The following is a 25,710-nucleotide window of genomic DNA, read 5'->3' as shown; positions in this document are numbered from 1 at the left end:
AATCTTTGTTCTGGCCATATATTATAGTAATTATTACCTGTCTTGTTAAAAAAAGCCAACCATACATATGAACAGAATTTCAGAAACAGGCTAAATCAGAAGAAAATACATATAGTTTTAATGTAGCAAAGAGCTTTTTCCTTGCTCAAATGTACTTTTCAACTACTGATGATAGCCTTGGGTATGTTTGCCTCCCTCAGTGTATAAGGAACAGTCTCTAAGCAGGTGTATAGTTCCTGGCTGCACAAACTGAAATTAATTGTGTATACACATTTTCAGTCTATGTTAGATAAGGAAATCTAATGATAAATGCAGCCTCAAATGATTTCTGCAGAGGGCATTGCTATCTGTCATTTTATTAATGCATTTTATAATTAGACCTCAGGAAAGAGACTAATTACACTTAATTCCTTTTATACGGGCATTCTATTTTTATAACAGAAACATTTTTTGCATATTATTTGTTGCTGTTGTAATTTTAATGAGTCCAAAAGGCTGAGAGATTGTCTGTACTTGAAGACTGAATAGCAACTCTAGAACATGTACGTTGGTGAATTTCCAAGTACTGTCAAGCCCTAATATGGTTGCCTGGATTTAGGAACAGGCTGCATATCTGCTCTGCAAATTTCCTCACAGCAGAGAATCTGTACTGCCTGGAAATCCCAGCTGTAATAAGCAGTCCGATGAAAGCCGTGGGGTATTTCTAATCTTAGACTCCCTCTGGTGAATTTTATACTGGAGCTTGGATGTCTCAGTAAAGAGACATGGCATTTCTCTCTGGAGGAATTACGCTAACATGTCCCATGCCACTTTTGAAGCAACCACCCATGAAGGTTTAGTCACAAACTGTTTTTCTGTGGCCAACCAGCTGTTTAAGCAGCTGTGGCTTCTTACCTCTGGAAATAACTGGGCCCTTTGCTCCCACAGAGATTCTCTCTTGCATCCTACTCAAAAGGGGAGGGCACATTGCAGGGAAGAGAAGGGCCATAGGACATGAGCTGAGCTGGTGCAGAGCAAAAAGTGGCTCTCACACCTCAGCAGGTGCTGCAGCTGGTTTTTCTTTTCACTTTTTTACCTTTTCTGGTGAGAGGCAGAAACATTAGAAGCGCTATTACAGAAGGAGCTTGGAAAGTGGAAGAAGTGCATGACTGAGCGTCTGCAGAGAATGGGGACTGCAGGAGAGAGAAATGGAGTTTGCAGTGGTGGGTGGCTAACAAGACAACAAAGTAGACTTCTGATACTACAGTAGGCTTGATGCATTCTGCAGCACTGCTGCAAAATAATCCATGTACATGTGAACGAAAGATGTCAAAAAGAAAATTCATTATTTGAGTTACATCTTTTTTTTTTTTTTATATATATATAGAGCTAAGATGACTCTGTAGCATAATGCAGTATTAAAAGCATGGGCTACACCACTACAATCTTGGATGGGAAGCAGTAAAGGCTGTTAAGAAGGAAGAAGAAAATTTTCTGCTCTCTTCTTGATGGTCTCAGGTGGTTCCTATTAGGCAAAAGCAAGGCAAGTTCAAGATCTGACAAGCTGATTTTACAGATCCTACATAGAAGCCTGGGCATGGAGACTGCTTCATTCAATGTTGCATCCAAGCAACAAAACTGAAAGAACATAAACTCTGACTTTCATGTTTTTAAACATAAAACCATGAGATTTTGAGGAGGAAAGATGCTAAAATGTAAAACTTAAGACTATACTTTCAAACACACCAGAGGTGCAGAGCCTGTCAGAGAACCAAGATCCCAAAAGACAGTTTGGGCACAAGGTAGAAAAGACTACAGAAAATAGATTATTTCTTTGCCTCAATGCTTGCTAAACAAGAGGGCAGGACAGCTCCGGCAGAGATTCTGCTCATCACAGGGATTAGTCTGAAGAACGGATTTCAATGGCTAGGTCAGCGGCAAAGATTTTTTAATAAACTGATGAAATGAATAGTAAGAAACCACCAGAAGTAGATGGATTTCATCCTCTACTCTAAAGGAATTTGGATATGAAGCTGCCGAACTAGTAGCTACAGGGTGTAATCTACTGCCTAAATCAGTAAATTGCTGAATAGCATAGGAATGGAAAGTGGCAAGTGTGACACCATTCTTTAAGAATGGTCCTGGAGAGAAACCAAGCAAATCTCATGTTCAATTGAGCAGGCGGAAGGAAGCAATAAGGATGATGAGGGTTAGCTGGCACATGGATAATGATGATATAGTGGGTAGGGGTCAGTGTGGCTATTGCAGAGCGAAGCCATTCCTCACAGATCTATTGCAGGTCACTGGAACTCTCAGTGACTATATAGATAAATGTGTTCTGGTTAGTATACTGACACTTTCAGAAAGCTTTTAACAGCAAAGCCTTCAGGAAAGGCTCCGCTGTGGGATGAGACTGAATAGGGTCTTCTAAGGAAGAGATTAAATTCTAGGAAAACAAAATGCTTTAAATAAGTGGTCAATTTTCACAATCAGAAGACCTTGCTATAGTGATTATTCTGTTCAGCATATTTGCATATATGTCATGATGAAGAGGTTGAAGATTGGGGTGCTAAGATTTGCAGGCAACACAATGCCATGCAGGAGTGCCAAATCTAAACTTAAAGTTAAAAGCTGTAACAGAATAGCACAATACTGCGTGTTAAAGCAGCAGGTGAAATTCAATGCTGCTAAATGCTAAGTACAGTACATGTGGAAAATTGCATACACAATCACTCTAAATTAACCATCACCCCTGAAGAGACAGATCTCATAGTCCTTGTGGTTTGCTAGCTAAAAATGTCAGTCCAGTCAAAAAAGCAAAGAGAATATTAACTGTTAGGGAAAGAACAGAGAATAAAGGAGAAGCCATCATTATGTCATTTAGGAGCACAAATATCTTGAAAACTGCAAATTGTTCTGGTGGTTCCACCTTCAAATGAATGTGATAGATTGAAAATGGTTCAGAAGAGGCCAGTGATGCTGGTTGGGGTAAAGAACAGCTCCCTTATGAGGCAAGATGAAATAGACTGGCAAGCTTCAGTGGGAATAAAACGGGTATGATATAAGTCAGTAGAATAAGGAATCATATGGAGAATGAGGAAGCAATCATAAGATTATTATGTTGTAGCTGCAAACAAAAAGGAACATTTTTTTCAAACAATACAAGCATTTAACTTTAGCATATCAGGAAAGTCAAAAGCATAAGCAAAATCAAATAAATGGTTAAAATTAGTTCTAGATACTAACTTTGAACATTCTAGCATTAAAAAATCTGTAAACTGCTGACTGCCAGTGGCTTGGATGTTGTTATACCCATTTCATACTTGTCCTACGTTCCTTTCCTAAGCATCCTCTACTTGTCCTTTCTGGAGTGAGGCTAGCAGGCCAGGTCAGCCATAAGAATGGGTCTAATATCAGTATCCTTTTACCTGCATAGGTGATCTCCCCAAGTTTTTACTTGTCCTATTGGTTTGGCTTTTACCAAACACACAGAAGAGAGGCTGCCTCTGTCATTCCTGTTGCTGGTGTCAGTTATCAGAACAGCATAATTTGGTGTGTTCATTTTTTTTCTAAAACTCATAAGTCCTATTTTTTTTTAAGTTAGGGTTAATTAATTTTTTAGACCGGAAAAGCTTTATAAATCTTCTATAAAATACAGATTTAAATACAGTGCCTGCCTGCCCACTAAGTATTTTAGTCTTAATATTTCACACTTCACCATTTTTTGCAAGATTATTAACTCATTGTTTTTCACAGCTGGCTTGAAGGATTTTGCTATTAAGTGTAGAGACACAGGGATGCTTTGACAGTGTTAAATTGAGTACATCTTTGCAAGAATGATGTTAATTACATGCGTGAGAGGAATGTTTTTTCTCCTTACTTTTCTCTAAACAAATTCTAAAAATCACACACAGGCTTGTTTTTGGGAAATGATGAATAAATAGTTCCCCTACAGTAAATTCACTCTTGATTTATTAAGCTTTTATACTGTCAAAATACATTCAGGATCCCTGAGGACCTCAGTTTGCATTTCTTTGTTGTGCAGACACAAGAATGTTGATCAGCTTCACGTCTGATATACGTCTAAGCCAATATACTCTTCCTTGAGTTCTGTCAATTACACTAACCCAGTACTGAGCTCCTCTTGCCACAGGCTGGCATACAGTTCATGTGCTTGAGCATTGCAGTTGGATTCCCAGAGTTCACATCAGTCAGAGCTAGTCTCACTACAAGTGAGGTTAGACAGTGATGCATGTAGTAGGGAATTGGTGTGTGAATGAGATTATCCCAAAGGGACATGCAATTTGGTGAGAAAGCATAGCCAACATCTTCCTATATTGTTCAGATGGGTCACAAATCACAGAATAAATGGATGAGACTAAGAATATCTTTGTCTTTGTGCTCCATTGTAATGGCAGTGTTGACATTCACTGAACACTTACTATGAAGGTAAGATTTATATTACTGCATAAAGTAAGCCAGGTATGCCATAGGTTTTAAGAGTAAGTGCTGCTTATGTAGAGAAGATTGGCTACTTACCTGAAATGAATCACTTTGTAGGCATTTGTCTTTCAGATGTGTGCATGAGACTAGCCAAACAGAGGCTGGTGGAGCACTATATACTACTGGAGTATACTTCTGTCCCTTATATGTGAGCATAACATCAATATTTTATATCTAAATATTACTGACTTTTCAATGGGGTTTCTAACAGCCTTCACTCGTGTCAAGCGCTCAGCAGCTGTCTCTCTACTGCTCCCAGCACACCACCTGGAGAAGACCTCTTAGGACCACTGCTCCTTCCATCTTTGTATTTGCTGCGATTGGAGTAAACTTGCAAGCAGCTTTCCAACAGCAATATCTACTTTCCTCCAATATTCTGAACATGGGACTTCACTGGCTTTTAAGACCTAGAGATTTGCACGAGTGCCTCAGCAGTATAACTCGAAGTCTTCAGCTCTCTTTCTGATCCAAATAAGAGTCCAAAGTTTGCCATGGCAAAAATTGAAGATTATGCTGGTCAATCCTTGTTTCATTTTTGGATACAGCGATTGCCCTAAATGTTTGTAAGAAGGTCATGACTGATCATGCCATTCTTGCCTTCTTCCCATTTCCTTGCTGCTGCTTTCTTGATTGGATTAAGAAACGTCTGTATCTGTCGTCTGTTATCTCTACTCTATGATGGCTGCTTGCCTCCTAGTTTTACTACTTTTTGCTCTTATCAACGTCAAGCTGAGCTGAGTTGCTTCTTGCTTGCTGTAGTTACTGACTGCAACCTCAGGTGTATCCCACTACAGACTGTAGGAAATAACCCTTCAATCTGGGGCTAATCAATGATGGAGCATCCTAAACAGATGCTCCATTCTTCATTAACAAGAAATCTAGGAGAGGCTCTATACCAGTGAAGACCTACTGCAAATCATGGGGTCTGCATGGCTTTTAAAGATTTCCATTTACTGCCTCTGATAGGAAACAATCAGTCCTGTTGATGGCCAGTGCTTTTTTATAAATATGCCTTTCCTTTGGCAATAGGACTACAAAAAGCTGAACTAAACCTGCAAAGACTCTGTTCAGGAGGGACTAAAGAAATATACCAGTAACGTGTAGAGAGTGGAATCACAAAGAATAGGAGTAGATATCCGTGTGTGAAGCTACAGCAACTGCATGTGATTTCTAGTACAAAATTTGGCCATGGAATGCAAATCTCGCACAACAATATATGTGGCAGCCCAGCCATTTCTGCTTGGATTTTGTCTTTTCAGAGATGCAAAACAAGAGTTACTAAAAATACATTTTAAAAAGAGTGATGATAGTTTACACATAATGATATGGACTTAAAAGAAGTGTATGTGAAGTTGTATTATGTTTAAGCTTCACACAAGGAATGATTCCTTAATTGGTGGAAACAGACGACTTTGATCTTTTAAAAACCTAGAAATCAAGGTCTGCTAAAAACAGATACAGTGATAAAGCGACTAGATAAACAGCAAGCTAAATGTGTGCAACAACAAGCAATCAAGAAAGCTGAGATGGGAAAAAATCATGATAAACACAAAGGAAAAAGACTTCTGCTCTATATGGTATAAAAGCTTTTCCAAATACTGTAGGGGCATAATTAACTAAAGCTGCTCTAAACTTTGCCAACTTTTCAGCTCTGCCTATCTATCCACTGAACCCACCACTTGCAAATTGCTCAGGTGATTTTGGGGTGCCTGACTTGAGATGTTTGGGAGTGTCCTGCTCCAGAGTGATAGGTTTATAGTCCCTTGTTAAACTCCAGTGTTATGCAGTGTTTACAGAGCCCACATAGCTGCCTACACATTGCCTATTCCTTTGAGAAGCCTGAAGAGTTAGCCTTGATCCTAATTAATTTCTTCTGGGAGACATAGTTAGCAATAGCTCTACTGTTTAGAAGCCTGGACTCTTGTCTCCTGTGGCTCAAGGGAGGGCTTTAGCATCAGGCTATGAGTTTCACAGGTATTCTGTCCCCCTTATTGCAAACACAAATGCACAAGTTGTGTTGTCAGAAGGAAAAAACCCAGAAGTTGCCTGACCTTGTATTGAGGACACTTATAAAGAGGTAAATGTCAGATTTGAATATTGTTGAATGCTCATTCATGAGTTTTGACAGCAGTTTCAAATGTAATGTTTATGCCTTCCATGATTTCAAGCTTTAAGTTTCTGTCCAAATAAGAGACAGATGCCCTATTGTCTGCCTGCCTTTTTTGATCCTTGGCTTTTGAATACTGAATTGTTATGTTTTGCTAGGAAAAACTTGGTGTATGTGGCTGAGTTTTTCTGAATAACTACAAATAAGGTTAGTGTGGACTCTGTTATCATGGGAAATGACAAGATACACAAACTGCTGAATGCTGTGAACCTGTCCATAGCCCCGGTTTGTTACTGTCATGAGTCTCACTGTGCTGCTTGCTCAGCAAGCTAGAACAGACCAAGCAAAGTCACACAGATTTCTGTGCAACAACATAGAAGCTCAGAATTCACACTGTAGAAGTTTTCTGTCCCTTGTGCATGATTTTGACCTTTGGCTGTGTACAACTGAAAGAGAGGGGAACAGACTGTAGGAAAAGTGACAAACAGGGATTGAAGAGTCAGAGGAAGGCTACAAAGTTTGAAAGATATCAAATTCTGCGATGCCTGTATTGCAGATGTCTGTTCTGCAAATTCATAAGAAATGACTACAAAAGAATGAGAAAAATAATGTAGTATGAGGAGATATGAAGAAGCTAGAGATAGGGCTAACCGGTGTACACAAACTGAGAAAAATGAGTTGACAAGACAATGACATTAGAAATGTCAGAGATGAGAAGTATAACTTTTGCAGAAGAGATGAAAAAATATGTAACTCACAAAGTGATAAAATGACACAGATGCACACTGTGTATAAAAAAGCACATTCCTCCCTCATTCTTCATGAATTTTGCATTCACTAAACCCATTTGTGCAAGATGCTCTGTATCTCTGCAGCCGTCAGCCACAGGCTCTTTGTTTGACGCTGGTTTCAATAAACATGCTGGCTGCAGGAGATACCATTCAAGGCAATAAGAGATCTGTTGATCGTATCTCACATGTCTAGCCAACACTATGACCATCCTCAACAGTTCTCCTGAGAGTAGCCAGTAGTTCCCTGTCTCTAAGAAAGGAAGGGATAGAAATCTGCAGCAGAGCTCATTGTCCTCAAAGTGAGACAAGAATAAAATATGAGTTACCATGAGCCTTATCTAAATAGACCTGTAAAATTGCTGCCAGAAGTGCCTGAATCTTCAAAGGCTGTGGGGACTGTACTCCGCATTGGCAGTGTTATGTCCCTCATCTCTAGTGACTGATTCAATTCAGTACTACTGTCACTGATAGTGTGTGTGCCACATTCTCACCCTACTCTGAAACTAGGGCTTGCAGCTTTAATTTTCAATACTGCCATCACCAACTAGTTTTGTATTTTTTCCCTGATGTTAGGAATACTTGAGAAAAGGAGTCCTGATGTGCTCAAACCTCCACCAGTTTGAGATATCAAAGTCAAGGAATAATTCTCCAAACTTTTCTCACGATACTTTTAATACATTCTTGTCTTACAGAGCACAGATGTGGTCCTATTCAGTCTGTTTTTGCAATGGTGTGGACAGAGTCTTGTATTTCTGGTACTCCTTCATCGTGAAGAAGAAAGGAGGGTAGAGATTCATTTTTAGAACTTGGAGTTCTGTTAAGTCTATCTGCCATTTAAAGTTTTGAATAGCCATGTTTTCTTTTGAGGTCTTTTCCTTAGATCTAATGAAACTTTCCTTCATTACTCCTAATTTGTAAGATATCTTGCTCTTAGTGTAAATTATTTTCTTGAGTCACATGTTTCAGGGGTTGTAAGCCTTTGCTGTGGTAGACTTTTCAGAGTTCACCATTGTAGATTGTTCTCTGCTCTGCTGCCAGAATTAAGAGGGATTTGTATTTACTTCCAGTGTAGTAATGAGGTTCCCCCTATGGAGGTCTTCAGCAAGCAATCTCCATATAGAATATCCATGAATTGCAGTAAAAGTCTGCTGAAGTTAATGATGGTATTTGACCTTGCATATGGTTTTATATGAAGTTACACAATTATGGCTGTGGCTCTCCAACACTGGCTGAGAATAGTTTACCAGCCATGCAGGCAGAGGATTCATATGAAGAAACACTTTTTCCTGTAATTTTCAAGACCTTTGATGGACATTTCTTTCCCATGTCTAGTGACAGATGAATCCAAGTTAAACTAGGATGTTTGCTTGGGCTTTCTTAAGAAGCAGTCTATGAGCCCAACTAGAAGTCTCAGTGCATGTGAAAATACCATAACTAAGAACAGTGAAAGCTGTAAAACTGTTTTTAATGCAGTGTCTATACAGGCTGGCAGAAGGAGATCCTTGAGTAGAAAAGCAATATGCTGGTGAGACTGATGAAGTCCGTATGACACCAACTCACTAGTCTTCCAACTTTCTGGCTCTCAAAACAATTCCACAGAAAATCAAAGTAGAAAGCTCCATCAGTCATGAAGGGCAATTAAAGGCTATTTTAGATCTTGTAATCCTAAAATGGAGTGCTTCTCAGTGGATTTGTGTCCAATAAAACCACAAAGTGCCTAGCATCCATTCCCAGTGGGAAGGAAGACCAGGACTTCTTGTCGGAAATGATGATATAGCAACAAAATTCATTAAACTTTTTCCCCCCTTCTATGAATCTTTTAAAATCTAGACAGTTCAGGCAGGGCTAGAGGAAGACCATCACTTGCAGTGCTTGCTTTTTGAGTCTGTTCTGTCATCTGCTCCCAAGCTTCACTGGAGCTCACGAAAACATGAAGATCAAACTGAAAGTGTCATAGGGATGCCCCAATTCTGGTGTCACTTCATGTTGCTTCATCATTGTCTTTTTGCTCAGTTTATCTTTGCTCCTATTATTAAGGTATATTGTATTCCTTTCATATTTACCTTCCTCAGCAATGGATCTACTCTATTTTATTTTACAGGAGGTAGTTCTATACTGGTTCTTTATTTTTATCTGATTTCCTATAATCTTAGCTTTTACTTCTTTAAATTTATACTCTGCATCTGTAACGCATACAATTTTACATGTATTTAGACCTCGGAACCTTTTGAATATGTGGTGATAGTATTTTAGGTCTTTTAACACATGTCCAAGTGGAATGTATTCCAGGCTCATCCCAGCAATATGATTGCACACTAATGGGTACAACATGCAGACTTGGACTAGCCTATCTAGATCTTTCTTCAGTTAGATACTGCATTGCTTCAATTATCCAAATTTTTAAACCCACTAGTATGGATGTAGCTCTATTATTCCAAAGTACTTTATATTCTTTATTTATTTCTGTAAATAGGGAGATATATATCAATATGAATGTGCCTTTATCACAGCTTTTGCTGGTTGTAACTAGACTGACAACAAAATGCTATTTGTGGAATATGTTTACTTATTACATCTAAATGATTTACAGGCAACATGTTTCATTATGTGATTTATTTTTTTCAACAGCTTAGCTGGTTTAATTTTTCAGGGTGAGTCGAAATAATGGTGGAGTTATGTGTATTATTTCTTTCTATAAGCATGATCTATACCTTGTGTTATCGGATTCATGTTTTTCTTTAAGGCTTCAGGTAAATCAAAGAAGGCTGCTCAAGGAGAAGAAAAATGGAATCAAAACAATAATGGAGATAAGTAGATCATGAAAAGAACTACTAGCTGGAAAATGCTCCTGATTAGAGCCTATCACATAAGCACGGTTAACTTTCCCCAGCGCTGAAAGCCTAGAATCAGTGAATCTGATCTTCAAAGCCAATAGTATGCAAAGCAAGAAGCACTGAACAGATTTTTGCATATTTTGGTATAGAGATGAATCTGTGAAACAGAGAGATACAGAACTGCAGCAAGCAGGCTGCTGGTCTCAGCCAAGAAATGGGAATAAACCTGCATTATTAACAGCAGATATAAACTTAGGAAAGGAGATATGGGTACAGAACTCTGCTTCCTTTGCTCATCTTCCTATATACTCTATTCCTTTCAGCAATGATTGATTGTTTTTTTGTTTGTTCTGCTATTTTTGTTTAGAAGAAGCTGTTACTTGAGCTTCTGCTGTCCATCAGTTACAGGTCACTGGAGATAAAAGCCTTGCAAGTTCTATATCCATTTATGACTGTCAGGATAAAATGGCTGTTAAATCGAAGAATACAACACAGGATGCAGTGACAAGGCTGGAGGGCAAAACTGATTCCAGAGAATGATGCTTTAAAGGGGAAGAAAAACCCAGTTACAACTATCTGGCCAGAACCACACTTGGCTGTGTATTGTGGCCACATCAAAAAAAATTTTTAAAATAAGCTAGTATAGAAAATTTATTAACATTTTTCACTATAAGATACAGGACTTTTCCTAACAAAACTGAAGAAAACCTATGTGCGTTACATGCTTTTTATATTTAGGCTATTCATGGCATGGATAGTCTAACTTTATTCTGTGGTACTGTTTAATTCAAATGATAAATGGATCTTAATAGGTTAGTTTTCTGCCTAGTACAGGTTATTATCTGAACCCTCTCCAAAGGCATCATTCTTCTGTTCAGTAGTCTTAGCCATTTGTTTCCAAATATGTTATTCCAAAGCTTATTAAACCCACAAATTTTTCCCATCTTTAATCATGTTATGGGTGCTAATGTACATCTTGCTTACAGTTTTCCATTAAGAGCAACTGGCTGATAGTGCCACAGTAAAGAATGAAAAGCCTCATCAGAGAAGATATTTCTAAGTTAAAGTTCTATCTCCAGCATGAATTCCCCTATATTTCACACAACAAATATTGTGGGAGTATTTCTGAGTTATCAGTTGCTTGTCTTCTTGCGCTTCAGCTCCCTCATCACAGGGGCTGATTATACCATTGCTCATTTATGCAAGCTCCCAGTCCAGGGGTTTGCACTCCATGGTACAACTGAGGCCTAACTGAATTCTATAATTCTACAAAGTGGGCAAGTTAAGAGTGATTTGAAACATTCTAAAACTCCTTAGTTATACACAGGAAGTCTCTGATAGTATATTCAGACCAATGACAATGGTCACGACTTTCAGCATGAAGTCAAAGTTGATGAGATTGTTAGGATCGTGAAACAGAACCTGTGTAACAACCATGACATTTGCAAATATGCTATTACAATAAACTGTACAGAACACAATTTTCATTGCCCATCTTTATAATTAAATATTGTTCAACAAGGCTGCACTAATTAGATACACAGTTTTAAAATGTTGACTCTTGATAGTCTTTTTAACCTTTGTTCTCTCTCCTTTTTGCACACTTACTATTTTGCAAGGTATCAGCAACCCTTGAGGAGTTCATACTTCTTCATTAGCACCACTGGGCAGGTTAAACCCATCTATTTTTGATTAGGTAATTGTTCCTACATACAACATGTATTTTTTTTTAATCACAACATTTCGTATGTGAATGCTTTCAGATTTAGTATTAAGTCCAATAGTCCAATAACACTATTGGATATAGTGTTACAATTTCTATTAATACAGGACCCAAATGCACTATTACCTATGCAGACTAAGACCTATAGTGAAAACTGATTCCTACAAACCAGATTGAATAGTATCAATAAGCAAACTTAGCAAACACTATGAAGGCAACTTCATTATATTAGTAAAATAACACAGACCAAGTCTTAGGTTTCATAGTGTCAGATAGCTATCACTTTGCTTTTGTAATTAGAGACATAACTGTTAATTATGCTGATATTATTATCAAAGAAAAATCAAATTCCATGTCAGAGATTTTTAAGATGCTCAGATATGAGTGAAAGAATAGGGAGAAAAAAGTATAACACAGTATAAGCTATTATCAACAAGAAGTAATACATTTATTCTGCAAAGAAACTACACAGACCTACTACATGTTTCAACTAGTTTCTTGAACTTCTACAGAATAACTTTATAATATAAAAGGCATTTGGCAATGGCTCTTTAAAACTTGGCCAGAGATTAAATAATTGCTTTCTCTTTGACCCCATCAACAAACACATCTATAAATGTTGAAAAAAAATTGTTACAATGCATTTCACTTACCCTCATCCTTCCATTTCTTATTGCTGGCCCATCTTCTGCTAACCTCAGCACATACAAATCCATTTTGTACTCCCTTCCTCCTCGAATACTAAACCCAAAACCTTTGGCTCCTTTCTCCAAATCAACAGTGAAATAATCAAAGTCCTGTAGAGACAAATAAGCAATGAAAGACAATTAATGATATGAATGTTGGGGTATACATTCAAGAAAACTTTAAAATACATCTCTTCAAAAGTGCAATTATCCAATTGATATAAACAAAGGGATCCTCAAAGTATAATTCTACACTGACAGACTTCGGCCATTTCTGAAAAGAGACTTTAGCAAACTAAATGCTCTAAAAAAGTCTAAACCACCCTGAAAGGGCACTTTCCAGCAGTTGCCTTGCACCAAAAGTTCTCCAAATGGTTTCCCTATTCAGCCTCAATACTTCTATGGCACCTGAGTATAAGTGTTTATTTTTATGCAGAATTTGTCATTTGGCCAGTGAGGTAGCAGGCAGTTCCTGTATAAGCATCATCACAATTAAACATTAGGAGACACACCATCTAAATTCCCAGCACAGCTTAACATGATCAGCAGGCTGGACTGCGTAGAGTCTCAAAGTACAGCAGCTCTCACCACTTTGGTTAAAACGTGCCTTGAGGAGGATGCGGGAAGTAGGAGATTTGAGTTTCACCCTTTCTGTGTCTTGCAGAGACTGAGATTCACCCTTCCAATTTTTCCTTGGTGGACCCAAACTACCAGCCCCATAGAGGGGTCTGGGTGAGAACTTGGTCTGATGCTTCTGACCAATTCGCAGCCAAGACTGCAAGAGCCATGGGAGTAGAAGAAAACAAGAGCAAGCTTGGGTGGTGTAGACCAGTGGTTAGAGAATTAAACTGGAAATGGTGAGAAACAGGCAGTCTTAAGCATATCTAGATGCTAAGGAGCATCTTACAATGTATGTGCATGTGGATAGGGGCTTGCTATTTAGATACAGAAATGCACAGAATTTTCAGAGGGCTCTTTGGATTCCTTCAGAATTTGGATATTTTTGTTGATACAGTTTATGTGTCTGGCTTTGAAAATATGGACATAGAAGCCATATATATATGGTTCCAGGATATGCTGTCCAGAAGTTTACATTCTCTTATTTAATTTCAGACCTCTAATTTTTTCAGCCTTTCTGTGAGGAGAAAGGAGGATTTTCTACTGCAAGTCTGAACTTTGGGCTAAATCTTCAAACTTTCACAGCTGTCAGTAAGTATTTGTCGGCAGCAGAATCTTGTCCAAGGTAACATAACTCTTCATCTAAGTTTTGTTTCTCTGAATTTGCAAGATTATGCCTGATGTCATAGAAACTACTTGCACAAGCTAGTTTCTCCGCAGCCAGACTATTACTAACAGAAATGTAATATTATCAGTCAGGATTCACATTTATTTATGTATTCAGTTTAGATAAAGACTTCATTTTCAAGAATGCTGTAAAATGCAGTCTGACCCAAGCACATCCACTGTTCAATGACTGCATTATGTTCCTAGGAATAAAAAAATTCCTCTGGTAATGCAAAGTCAACTTATCTCCAGAACTTTTAACTCTCCAGTACCTTAGAAATGGCATTTATTTAACATTATAGTCACACAGTTACAGTGTTATTTCAGAGCTCACATAGTTCTTCATTAATATTAATGATTTTGAAATAACTTCCTCTACAGAAAAATAGTAGCTAAGAGTAAAAACAATAGAGGTGCCTTTTTCTTCTCTAACATCATCTTTTTTTACCAATACACATGATCTTTCCCTACAAACCCTCATACTTTCTGTTCAGGACTGCTGTAAGTTTGTACCTGGGGCTGCCTGTACTCTGACAGGGGGTACTGCCTGGTGTCAGGTGAATGCTGCCTGTAATCTATCAAGGGTGGCTGCCTGTAGTCGAGAGGTGGTGGCTGCTGGTAATCCATCACCGGAGGATGCCTGTAGTCCAGCGGAGGCTGTCGGTAGTCTGTTGAGGACTGCCTGTAGTCTGTAAATGGAGGTTGCCGGATGTCAGGTTTCACATCCTGTCTGGCTTTTACTTCTGACCTATAACTGAAAAAGGCAAAATGATTTAGGTTCAGAAAGCAGCCAGACATTAAGAATATGCATTACATGTGATATTGAGGAGTGAAAGCAAACTGCCTCCCTGCAAAATTTGATGAAACCAATTTTGCACAGAAGCAAAACTTTCAAGGGTAAACAGTCGAGGCTTTTGAAATATGGACATAAGCAATTTTCCCTCAGGTCAGTCATAATGTGTGATTCTCCTCATGTGATCAGCATTAAGCTCAAAGGGGCAGAAACAGGAAAAGCATCCTGATTCCCCTTTATCTTGCCTACTTGGAAGATGAAATTGCATGTGGAAACACCTACAACACTCACTACAAAATACACTGATCTTATAAAGTGGGTTTTTTTTCCAGAGTTAAGATTTCTGTAGAGTAAATGAAACATCAGTGCAGACACTTATAATCCCTCTGTTTCATTGACATAAATTATTATTGTTGTGAGCTTCTTGATGTTAAAAAAAGGATAAATTCTTTGTACTAGTTGTTATCTTTTTAATGAAAGGTACTCTTTGATACAACATAACTTAATATGTGTATTATTATTATTACACACTCACTACAATGCTATCTGGCTACAAGCCATGGCAGGTCATATTGGTAGTTATGTACAGAAGTAATGTAGGGCGAAAGGAAAAAAAAATTGGTTAATGAAGAATTAACAACAAGTAAAATACTGCTTTAATTGGTAACTGGTTACAGGAAGATGAATCCTAACACTTCAAAGAAAATGTGACTTTCTGTAGTACAGCAACTAGTTAATTAATTTACTCAGATAGGAACATCTTATCACATGGAAATTGGTGCATAATGGCATTTCACACTTCAGGGTGAAGTAAGGAGTACTTCTTATTGCAAACCTCCATACCATGTAACATGCTGAATGGGCACAGAGGAAGTCTGAACTCTTTTAGTAAAGCAATCCTGTAGTAGTAGAGTTAGATTTAACAAAAATGTTCACATAGTGGACGTTTTCACAGTCTCCCCAGGAATGTATGTGCCTATACAGGAAATACACACTTCAAACTATATTATAATAATGATCTGGAAGTTTCCAGGTGACCAAGTTGATACACGGACGCATAGAAACCATGAAAGGGATTTTGAAATGTATTTATTGATTAAAAAAATTACATGCTGAAAAAATGAGAGCGTTGCTTTTGATTATGTTAATTTATGTATGAGAAAGGCAATCTAAATGTTATAAAAAATTTCAAAAAATTTAAATCTATTTCAAAACTTCATTACTTTACTAGTACAGTTGCAATAATATTATGGCAGATCTTCCTACACACTAACTTTAATTAGCTGAATCTCTATTCAGACACTAAAATATCAGAACTATTTCCCTTTGACTTTTCTGAGAAGATGAAAATAGCTTGCTGCCACATGTTCTTTTAAAACCTGTTCATGGCATCTATAGTAAGACCTGCATGTTGACAGACAATCCTCTTTCTTTCTTTACTCAGTATCATGATTCTGTGAAATGAAAATGGAGAACAAACAGGCTGACTGTGATACTGAGCCTTAACAATATTGAAAGTAAAAGTACTAGTTAGTATTACTAAGAGATTTAAATATCATATAAAAGATTTCGAAACAGAAACTATGTATGAAGCTATCAAAACAAGCTGTAATCTGATTTATAAAATCTAGTGAAAATGAGACATATGAACTAGAAATAATTATCCTTTTTCTGTAACAAAAGTAATCTTTAGGCGGGTTCCCAATAAAAGATCACAGCTGTGTGTCAAAAGACCACACTTTTATTTTCCCTGAATATATGAATAGTGACATAACCAATTATATCTTACACTGTTCAGTAAAATGATTACGTAATATCTTTTTAGCACTTTAATTAATATAGTTTACTGGTCCCCTCTGAAAATTCCCAGTTCAACAGACATTTACTACTGACTTACAACTGCACAGAGAGTCTTTTGTGAAAGCTTTGCACTGGATTTTTGTCAGAAACATGTCTTCTAGGAGATGATCACTTTTGGCAAAATTACTCAAGGAAATATAAGGCAAAGAAATTTGCCAAGTGTGGCTAATTGAGAGAAAATAATTACGGGCAAGGGAAAGTGCTACATCTGGTAAGCAAGGAGAATTAGGGGGCATAGTGTCTAAATCACAACCGAACTCAAGTATATCCAGAATCAGAAAGTTACAATCCTGTAACCAGCGTCTACTATTTAGGGAAGAGGGTCTTGATGAGGTACGATGGTTATTGAAGATTAGCATAAAGACAGTCAGTGCAATCAGCCTCATTTAACATGCCAAAAATTAATCCAAAGACTAAATAGTGTTGATTGGAGATCATAGAAAGTTTGTATCATCCCACAGCTTGCACATGCTCTTTACATAAACAGCTTTAGTACAGCTGGTCACAAAATTTCTATCCCCCTACCATTTAATTTCCATCACAGATAAATTTGTCAATGCATATACATAAATTACACATGAGAAATTAGCTGGGAAATGATACACCATAGACAGATAGAAGCTGATATAAAAATATCTTCCTGACTCCAGAACTCTCATAGAGCGAATCAGGCACATAAGATATATCAGATACTGATACACCTGTATTCTGTAAATTGTAGTGATATAAGAAAGTAGTATGTTAGCAATGAAATTATTAACAAGGAATACTTCACTGTTTAGTTCCTTGGCAAAGATATGATCCTGATGGACATCTGAGGAAAGCTGGCTAGAGCCTTCTTCATAATAACGTTTCATACCCAAACAAGACTTACAGATCACCCTGGCATGCATGATTCATGCTTTGTGGGTACAATCACAGGAGCGTGGCTTGTCAGAGCCCCACAGGCGACGGCTCACAGCTAGGAACAGCAGGAAGACCTAGCACAAGGGTCCTCACAGAAGGCAAAGGCTGGAGGAGCTGCTCTTACCTGTTTTCATGTCCTTGCAGCTGGAGAGGCTGAGGAGGTGGTGGCTGGGAGACGGGGCTGTGCTGGGCAACGGGGCTCTGCTGCGCCAGGGGACTCTGCTGGGCCATGGGGCTGTGCTGCTGGGCCATGGGGCTCTGCTTCTCCGAGCTGGGGGCTGAGGCTGGGCTGTTCAGCTCTGTGTAATGGGAAGCTGGAGATTAAACACCTGTCACAGCGTGGCATTTACTAAAGGGCAAAGGTAGACAATTATCATTTTTGGTCACACACAGCCTCTGGAAATTTATGCTTTGTCGCTTTTGCTCTCTTGGGTTATAATTAGATTTTAAGACATCTGAACTTAATGGGCTCCTTTTGATAGTCTGTGGGATCTGAAATCTTGGTCACTTCTATAACTCTGTTTGACACCTCCGTTATTTAAAATCCCACTGAACAAGGCAAACTGCTTCTGTGTTTCATGTTTTCTTTTAAAACTTAAAAATACCGATTAGAGAATCGTAGAATTGTTTGGGTTGGAAGGGACCTTTAAAGGTCATCTAGTCCAATCCCCCTGCAATAAGCAGGGACATCTTCAACTAGACCAAGCTGCTCAGAGCCTTTGGAATCGTTTGAGCAGGTCCACATCCCTCTTGTGTTGGGGTTTCTAGAGCTGCACACAGTACTGCAGGTGGGGTATCATGAGAGCATAGTAGAGGGGCAGGATCACCTCCCCTGACCTTCTGATCATGCTCCTTTTGATGCAGCCCAGTATATAATCGGCTTTCTTGGCTGCAAGTGCGCATTGCCAGCTGATGTCCAGGTTTTCATCCACCAGCATGTCCAAGTCCTTCTCTGTAGGGCTGATCTCAATCCCTTCATCCCCCAGCCTGTATTGATACCGGACTGCCCCCATGCATATGCAGGACCTTGCACTTGGCCTTCTTGAACCTCATGAGGTTCACATGGTCCCACTTCTTGAGTTTGTTCATCTCCCTCTGGGTAGCATCCTATCCATCAGGCTTGTCAACTGCACCACTCAGCTTGGTGTCATCTGCAAAGTTGCTGAGGGTGCACTTGATCTCACTATGTCATTGATGAAGGTATTGAACAGTACTGGTTCCAGTACAGACCCCTGAGGGATGTCACTTGTCACTTATCTCTACCTGGACATTGAGGCACTCACCACTACCCCCCAGATGCCAGAATCCAGCCAATTCCTCATCCATCAAAGAGTCCACCCATCAAATCCACATTTTTCCCATTTAGAGAGAGGTATGTTGTGGGAGACCATGTCAAAGGCCTTACAGAAATCTAGATATACAACTTCCATAGCTGTTCCCTTTTCCACTGATGTAGGCACTCCATTTTAGAAGACTGCTTGGTTGGTCAGGCAGGACTTGGGCTTGGTGAAACTATGCCCTAGCTTAGCTCCTAGATATTTGAAATACTATTAATTTTGAGACAATGAATGATTTTATTGCTTTCACCACTGTTACGGGATGACATAGTTGTCACAAAAGATAAACCACTGGTGTGCTTGTGTTAACTCCTGCTGTCTTTGAGCTCAAGAAAAATTTCCCGTATTTTTTATATCTTTGGGGACTGTCAACAGTAAAGCCAATCTCAATAAATTCTTGCTAACCAGACAAAACAATGTTTTATTTCACTGTATTGTGCCAAACAACCAATGTTTCATAGAAAACCAGAATCCTTTCCAAACAACATAAAGTTCAAAAAGACAGAGAAGTTGGGGTAGGAAATGTGGCCTTATTACAAATAAAGGATGCCAATCTTCCTTCAGGCTTCCTGTCGCACTTGGGGGAAGACACATTTGGCACTGAGCTCATATCAAATATTATTTATTTCCCCCAAGACCCTGGCATAGTTCTGTTGCTCATCATTTACCTGTAAAGAAGCATAAGAGGGAGAGTCTCCACCCACAAAAGCACTTCAGAAGTTACTGCTCATGCATCACCAACAGCAAAAGTGCACATTATATGTTTTTGCTCCTACTTGCCAGTGTGGCGTGGTGCAAAGCATCCAGAATGGACATGGAGATGGCTGAGCATCCCCACCACCAATAGCTACGCACGATCCAGATATAGCCTTGTTTTATATTTGAATCTAGTTTGAATTTTTAATTATTTTATTTTGCATTTTTTAACATGTGAGTTAATGACTGCACATTTCTAATGACTCTCCACTTATTTAGTTTATGCTTATACTTATTTTAAAAATTTTAGCTACTTTATTAAAAATCTTTTCAATTTAGGCTTAATTGTCAAAAAAGCTTGTATATTTGCACTTAAAACACTCATGCTGGCATAAGCAATACTTGTCTATGTAATTACTATGCTTAAGGCGTTAATTGCCCATTTTGCATCTGTGAGTCTCTTTTGTATTGCAGAGTTTCAGAGCTGAAGATAGTGAATGCTGTCCCTCATTTCTACATTACTCTCCTAACTATAGATGAACTAGTCAAATCATAAGCTGCTCTGAAAACTGCTTTGCATTTATATGGCATTCTTCATCTGAAAACACATTAGAGAGGTATTAGATATTTTCCTAATTTTGTAAGTTAGGAAGCTAATATCAGAAGGTGAATGAGGTGCCCAGTGTCACATAGGGAAGCCATGACTTGGGCACAAATAATCCCTCACCACCAGCACCCAAAAACATTTTGTAGCACCACATCTCAGACACACTAATGCATTCTTTCTAATTTAATGCATCCATCTCTAACACTGAACTATTAGCAATCTGGTAATATGAATTAATCTGGGTACCAGGGAGGCCTAAATAAGCTGCATGGACTGCATGCAGTATCACACTTATGTGTACATGCTCGCAAAACTGGCCTCCACTGATAATACAGCAGCTCTTCTGTATGAATTTTGAACTTTTGTATGTTTGTGGTTTTCCTTTCACTGAATTAATTTAATGAAGTAGTTAAGTTCCCCCAATTGCAGTCCATGGCTAGCGTCAGATTATTTCCTTCGCCTGTGAAGGTGAAGGTCATCTAACTGGAGTTTGGATCATTAAGTAATTACTTTATTTCCTGTGTCACATTCCTAGCTCTACTGGTATTTGTTGCTGAGATATAAAGCCACAGTCTCATTAATATGGTACAATTAATACACCAGTACAGCACATTGATAAACTAAATAAAGCCCTGAAATCCATCCCAAAACCCATGAAATCAACATCAAAAGATCTTCGCTGATTAGCTGTGGAATAATGACCAGAATAATGAGCCTGCCCCCTTACCCTCACCCTACAAATGAGATAATTTAGAGTTCAGTTCCTTCCTGGCTTGTGCATTTATAGTGATAAAGCTACAAAATCTGAACCCTTCCTTCACATCCCTTTTTGTCACAGGTAGCTGAATGTGCCTGGTGACAGCCATTCTTGAATCACTTTGCCAAACTTTGGTTTGGTTTCTAGCAGGATATAAGGGACTAAACTCAAACCCTGGCTCTCCTATAGTCTGCTTTTCCATGCAGAAGACAGTTCTTCCAAAAGACATTAACACTGACTTTCTGTTACTCATGTCTCTCAGGTTTCTCCAGGTTTGCTTTAAATACCCTTTTCATAACCAGAAACCTTTTCAAGAATTCAGACGTTATTTGAGCTGGTTCTAAGGCTGTAATTTTGCTGTGCTGTACATTACAGCTCAGAAAGTGAAACAAAAGATGTTCTTTCAAGCGGTGACATAATTCAAGCTAATTGGAGGCTACTTAAAATTTTCTTCCTGTTTTTAAGGGCCATTGACTTACCCTCCTGAGGAATGATGCGAAGAGTTACACTGAGACCTGCATCTTTAATTAGCTTCACAATATCTGCATGAGGCATGTTTATAATAGACTGGCCATTCACAGCTAAGATCCGGTCTCCAACTTTAAGTTTTGCACAGCGATCTGCAGGACTTCCATCAATTATCCGCCCTATTTTATGGGGTACAGCTAGACAAGGAACAATAGTCACAGTTAACATGCTGACAGAAGTGGTGATGTTCACAAGCAAAAGAAAGTGAGTTCATTTGAAGAAAGTTTTCTCTGAATTAAAAACCAGATTGTGTATAAACATGTAAGAATATAAATCCTTATACAATGTCAGTTTCATTAACACAGTTTGAATTTCACTAAAAATTCAGAATTTAGATGTGTGTATATACACAGCATACACATACAACATCCAAAATCTGTTTATGGTTTAGCGACTTTGCAAACCTGGCACATAACAAGATAATAAACGGATCAAGAAGACATTAAGGCATTAAAAGAGTGAAAGGGATAAACCTGCACAATAAGTAGTAGTCATAAATTGCCTTCCACCTCTTAGTTTACAGAATTTCTTTATTTGTATATTGCAACTGAGGAACTACAAACATGACTTATTTTATATACAAATACATGTTACTACTGAAAATGCCCGTGGTTCACTAAATTGTTCTCCTCCTTCATTCAAATATATTAATTAATAAATAGAAATCATACTGAAGAGTTATTAAGATGTGCACTTTCTAATTAGATACATGCCAGCATGAATTTACAGTTAATTATGAATGCACAAACACATTTACTACATCAAACAGACACCTCCCCATCCCTCTTCTCAAAACATGTCCTGGTTTCAGCTGGAATGGAGTTAATTTTCTTCCTAGTAATTGGTGCAGTGCTGCTGAGATGGCTTTAGTCTGAGAACAATGCTGGTAACACACCAGCGGGTTAGTTGTTGCTAAGTAGAGCTTACCTTGATCAAGGACTTCTCAGTGTCTCATGCTCTGCCAGTGAGGATGTGCACAAGAAGGCATCAGGAAGCAGAGACAGGACACCTGACCCAAACTAGCCAAAGGCATATTCCATACCACAGCACATCATGCCCAGTACATAAAATGGGGGAAGTTAATTGCAAGGGACTGATTGCTGCTAGGGTTGGTCTGGGTATTGGTCAGTGGGTGGTGAGCAACTGTACTGTGCATTGCTTGGGTTTTCTGAATTTTATTTCTCCTCTCTTTTTTTGATTATTATTATTATTTCTCTTTTTATTGTATTTTACTTAATGCAAATTATTAAACTGTTCTTATCTCAACCCAGGCTTCATCTTCTTCCAGTTCTCTTCCCCAGCCCACTTGGCAGGCAGGGAGTGAGCAAGCAGCGGTGTGGTACTTAGTTGCCAGCTGGGGTTAAACCACAACATAACACTACACATCAACTTTGCTTTTCCTTTTGCTCTTCTCTGTGGTTCTCCACCTTTCTGTGTGCTCCATCCATTCTCTGGTTCTGTCTTTTCCTTCGTTACCCATTTCATTTTCTAAATATTACCCTTTCTCCCAATGTTTCTTCCCTATTCTCCTCTGTTTTTTAATTAGATATGTATACTATAGCTGACTCCTCTCTCTGTCTAGGTTCCCCAAAGATCATGTTAATTTTCTTCCTCTCTATACTACTAAATATGCTTATCACAACTAAATTTGAGTATATATTCTATTAATATCCTAATGGTGTCTGAGTATCCCTCACTGATTCCACACTTCAGTTTTGGCAAAATTAGCACAAAGCATCTTGGCCTCACTATCCAGCTGCAACTGGTGTTTAAAACCAGCTGTGCTTCTTTTGAAAAATAATATATCCTTAAAATTCTAATACCTAAAGACAACTTGGGAAAGTTGAAAGAAAAGATTAATCAAACATTTTTTTTTGGGGAAATATCTAGGCTATCAATGCCCATATAAAGCAAAGCTCTAACAGGAGATGTGTTCAGAATACATCACTGTAGAACAAATTTCTCAGCCCTCTCATAAACATTCCCTGAAGGTGATGGTGACAAACACAGATTGCACATCTCATGTAAAGCAACAATACACATACCTCAAAGTAACTTCTGTTTCTAATATGGATGCAAGTGTTGTTTATGGTGTTAATAATTAATTTTCTGAGAACTAAAAATACAAGTGAAATGCACAGCATAATCAAACTGCATCCTTCTTACCACTATAGTTCAGGCAAGAGTGTAAATTAAATTATGGCTTTAGTTATATGGACACGACACAACTAGTGTACTTTAGGAATGTCTTGCTGCTTAGGAAATAAGCACCTAATTTATGTCACAATATCCAACATTCTATAAAATATACCAAATACGAGTGGCCACACTTTGTACAAAACTTGTGTTGATTTTGCCCTCGATGCAGATGTATAACTGCCACACATGCATATCAGGAAGTAAACAAGTAGAAGAGTAACTTGGCACTGAGACTGTTTACATTCACTCAGAGCCTGTTGCACCAAATCAATTCATGAAGCATCATCAAGAATCATTTAAGCTAAGACTAGAATGTGCCTTTTTCTGGTATAGGTAATGAAAGATCTGCCATGCCTGTACTACACATCAGTGGAGATCTGAAAATGAGACCGTCTGATATGAAAGAACAAGAAATTTAGTAGGAAGAAAGAAGGGGAAGTATCGTGGCTGAGATGCCCTAGTTAAAATTCCCATGCTTGTCATTTCTAACCCTAAAGAAGATGGTTTTGCTAGCCTAAATAATTAAGTAGAGACATTATTTCAGTAGTGAGGGGGGCGGGTGGGAGGGAAACCCTATTAATTTGCCAGAACATTTTTTGTTGGACTTCTTGCACCTGACAAGTGAATAGAGCAGATGTGTGCATGTTTGAGATTTCTGCTCAAATCAAAGCTGGAGGTGGGAAAGCCACAACAGTCCAATTCTCCAAATACTGAGAAGGAAGGAAGGGAGAAAGAGGAGGAATTCTGTACTCCTTTTCTCTTCCTCTTAAGTCTTATGGCCTTTAACTTCCCCATAAAGGTATCCCCTGGTCCTGATGTGCTATGAAAGGATCAAGTAGGTGACCTTCTGAACAAAGCTTGTGTCTGTCAACGTACCTTTTCTACTGCTCTTTGGTTTTTGAGGATTTATTGCTCCTCTTCTGAGGCTGTATTGGTACAATGTGCTGTCATATGATCTTGCTGCAGACTGGGGTGTGGAAAGGTTTAGCAGAAGGAACCTGAGCTCTATCAGATTCTGCAAAGGAGACCACTGGTATGCTATAACAGCAGTTTATGGGCAAATCCAGTGAACTACTGAAACTCACAGTCATTCAGCAGAAGCTCTTTCCTGTGCATTACAAGGTAATATGAGAGGTTAATACCCCAGCTCCTTCTCTTGCAGTAATATGCTGAGGAGTTTCAGGTCTCTGCTTTCTCTCCCCAAGTCTCTCCCAAGCCACAATATCCTGGCCACCACAGTCCCTGCTGCTGCGTTGGGAGGAGAGGATTTATTTGTAAGCATGAATACTTCTGAGGGGTGCAGATTGTCTGATGTAGGTTGTTCACGGAAATAAGAACATGTTAGAATATGTTAGAAAATCCATTTTTTATGAGCCTTTGGTGGTGAAATACTTACAGTGGAGGGGTAAGAAGGAGCTACTCTCATAGGAGATAATTTAGGTAAAAACTAAGGAACAAAGGTAGAAATTAATTGTAAATTTCCATATTGGGGAATTTTTATCATTCAGAATGGTCACATCTAAAAACAGGCATGGAAAAGGCATAAAACTGTCAGTACCAAGTGGGTTGAGTGAAGTGGCAGACAAGATTTCATGAAAAGAAATGCAAGATGATGCACATGGGGAAAAAATAACCCTTCCTAAGCTTAAGCAGAGATGAACCCTAAAGTAATTATTCTCACTCAAGAGATCTTGAAATAGTGTGCCTACTTCTCTAAACACCTAAACTCAGTAAAACAGTAAATAGAAATGTAAAAGCTGGAAAAAGAATAGCAAATGAAGTAAACTATTGCCAGTTACTACTGTGCACCTGAAGTCTGAGAATTGCTGGTAGTTTCAGTATCCTCATCCAAAATCATAGCACTGAACTAACAAAGATTCAGAGAAAGACAGCATGGCAGTCAGAAGCAGAAAACGGCCTCTGCTCAGAGGAGTAGTCCATGAATTCACTACCTGCAGCTTGGAAAAGGGAAGGTAAGGCAAGGGTTAAGACAAATTCACAGGGTGGATCCACAGATAAATAAATCAGAAAGTTGTTGTTGTGAAAGCTGAGGAGATGCCTGTGAAAGGTTCTTGTCTGCTGTAGGCGCTGTCTGCTCTGCCACTGGTCATGGCCAGGGA

At 38.6% G+C, this 25,710-nt stretch overlaps 1 protein-coding gene across 2 annotated transcripts in view; it reads right to left on the bottom strand.

Moving 5' to 3' along the window:
- Positions 1–25,710, bottom strand: part of MAGI2 (membrane associated guanylate kinase, WW and PDZ domain containing 2) — a gene marked incomplete at both ends in the record, with an annotated part of 757,046 nt that overhangs the window by 28,003 nt on the left and 703,333 nt on the right. For both annotated transcript variants that reach the window (XM_080629386.1, XM_080629387.1), the window contains 4 exons: positions 12,591–12,734; positions 14,421–14,661; positions 17,591–17,765; positions 21,343–21,528. In XM_080629386.1, coding sequence (XP_080485512.1) covers positions 12,591–12,734; positions 14,421–14,661; positions 17,591–17,765; positions 21,343–21,528 — 746 coding nt within the window. The remainder of the gene's footprint in view (positions 1–12,590; positions 12,735–14,420; positions 14,662–17,590; positions 17,766–21,342; positions 21,529–25,710) is intronic.

The sequence above is a fragment of the Psittacula echo genome (assembly GCF_963264785.1).
Source record: "Psittacula echo genome assembly, chromosome: 1".
Classification (NCBI taxonomy): domain Eukaryota; kingdom Metazoa; phylum Chordata; class Aves; order Psittaciformes; family Psittacidae; genus Psittacula; species Psittacula echo.
The sequence above is the reverse complement of the archived record's forward strand: the minus strand, read 5'-3'. Positions and strand labels throughout refer to the sequence as shown.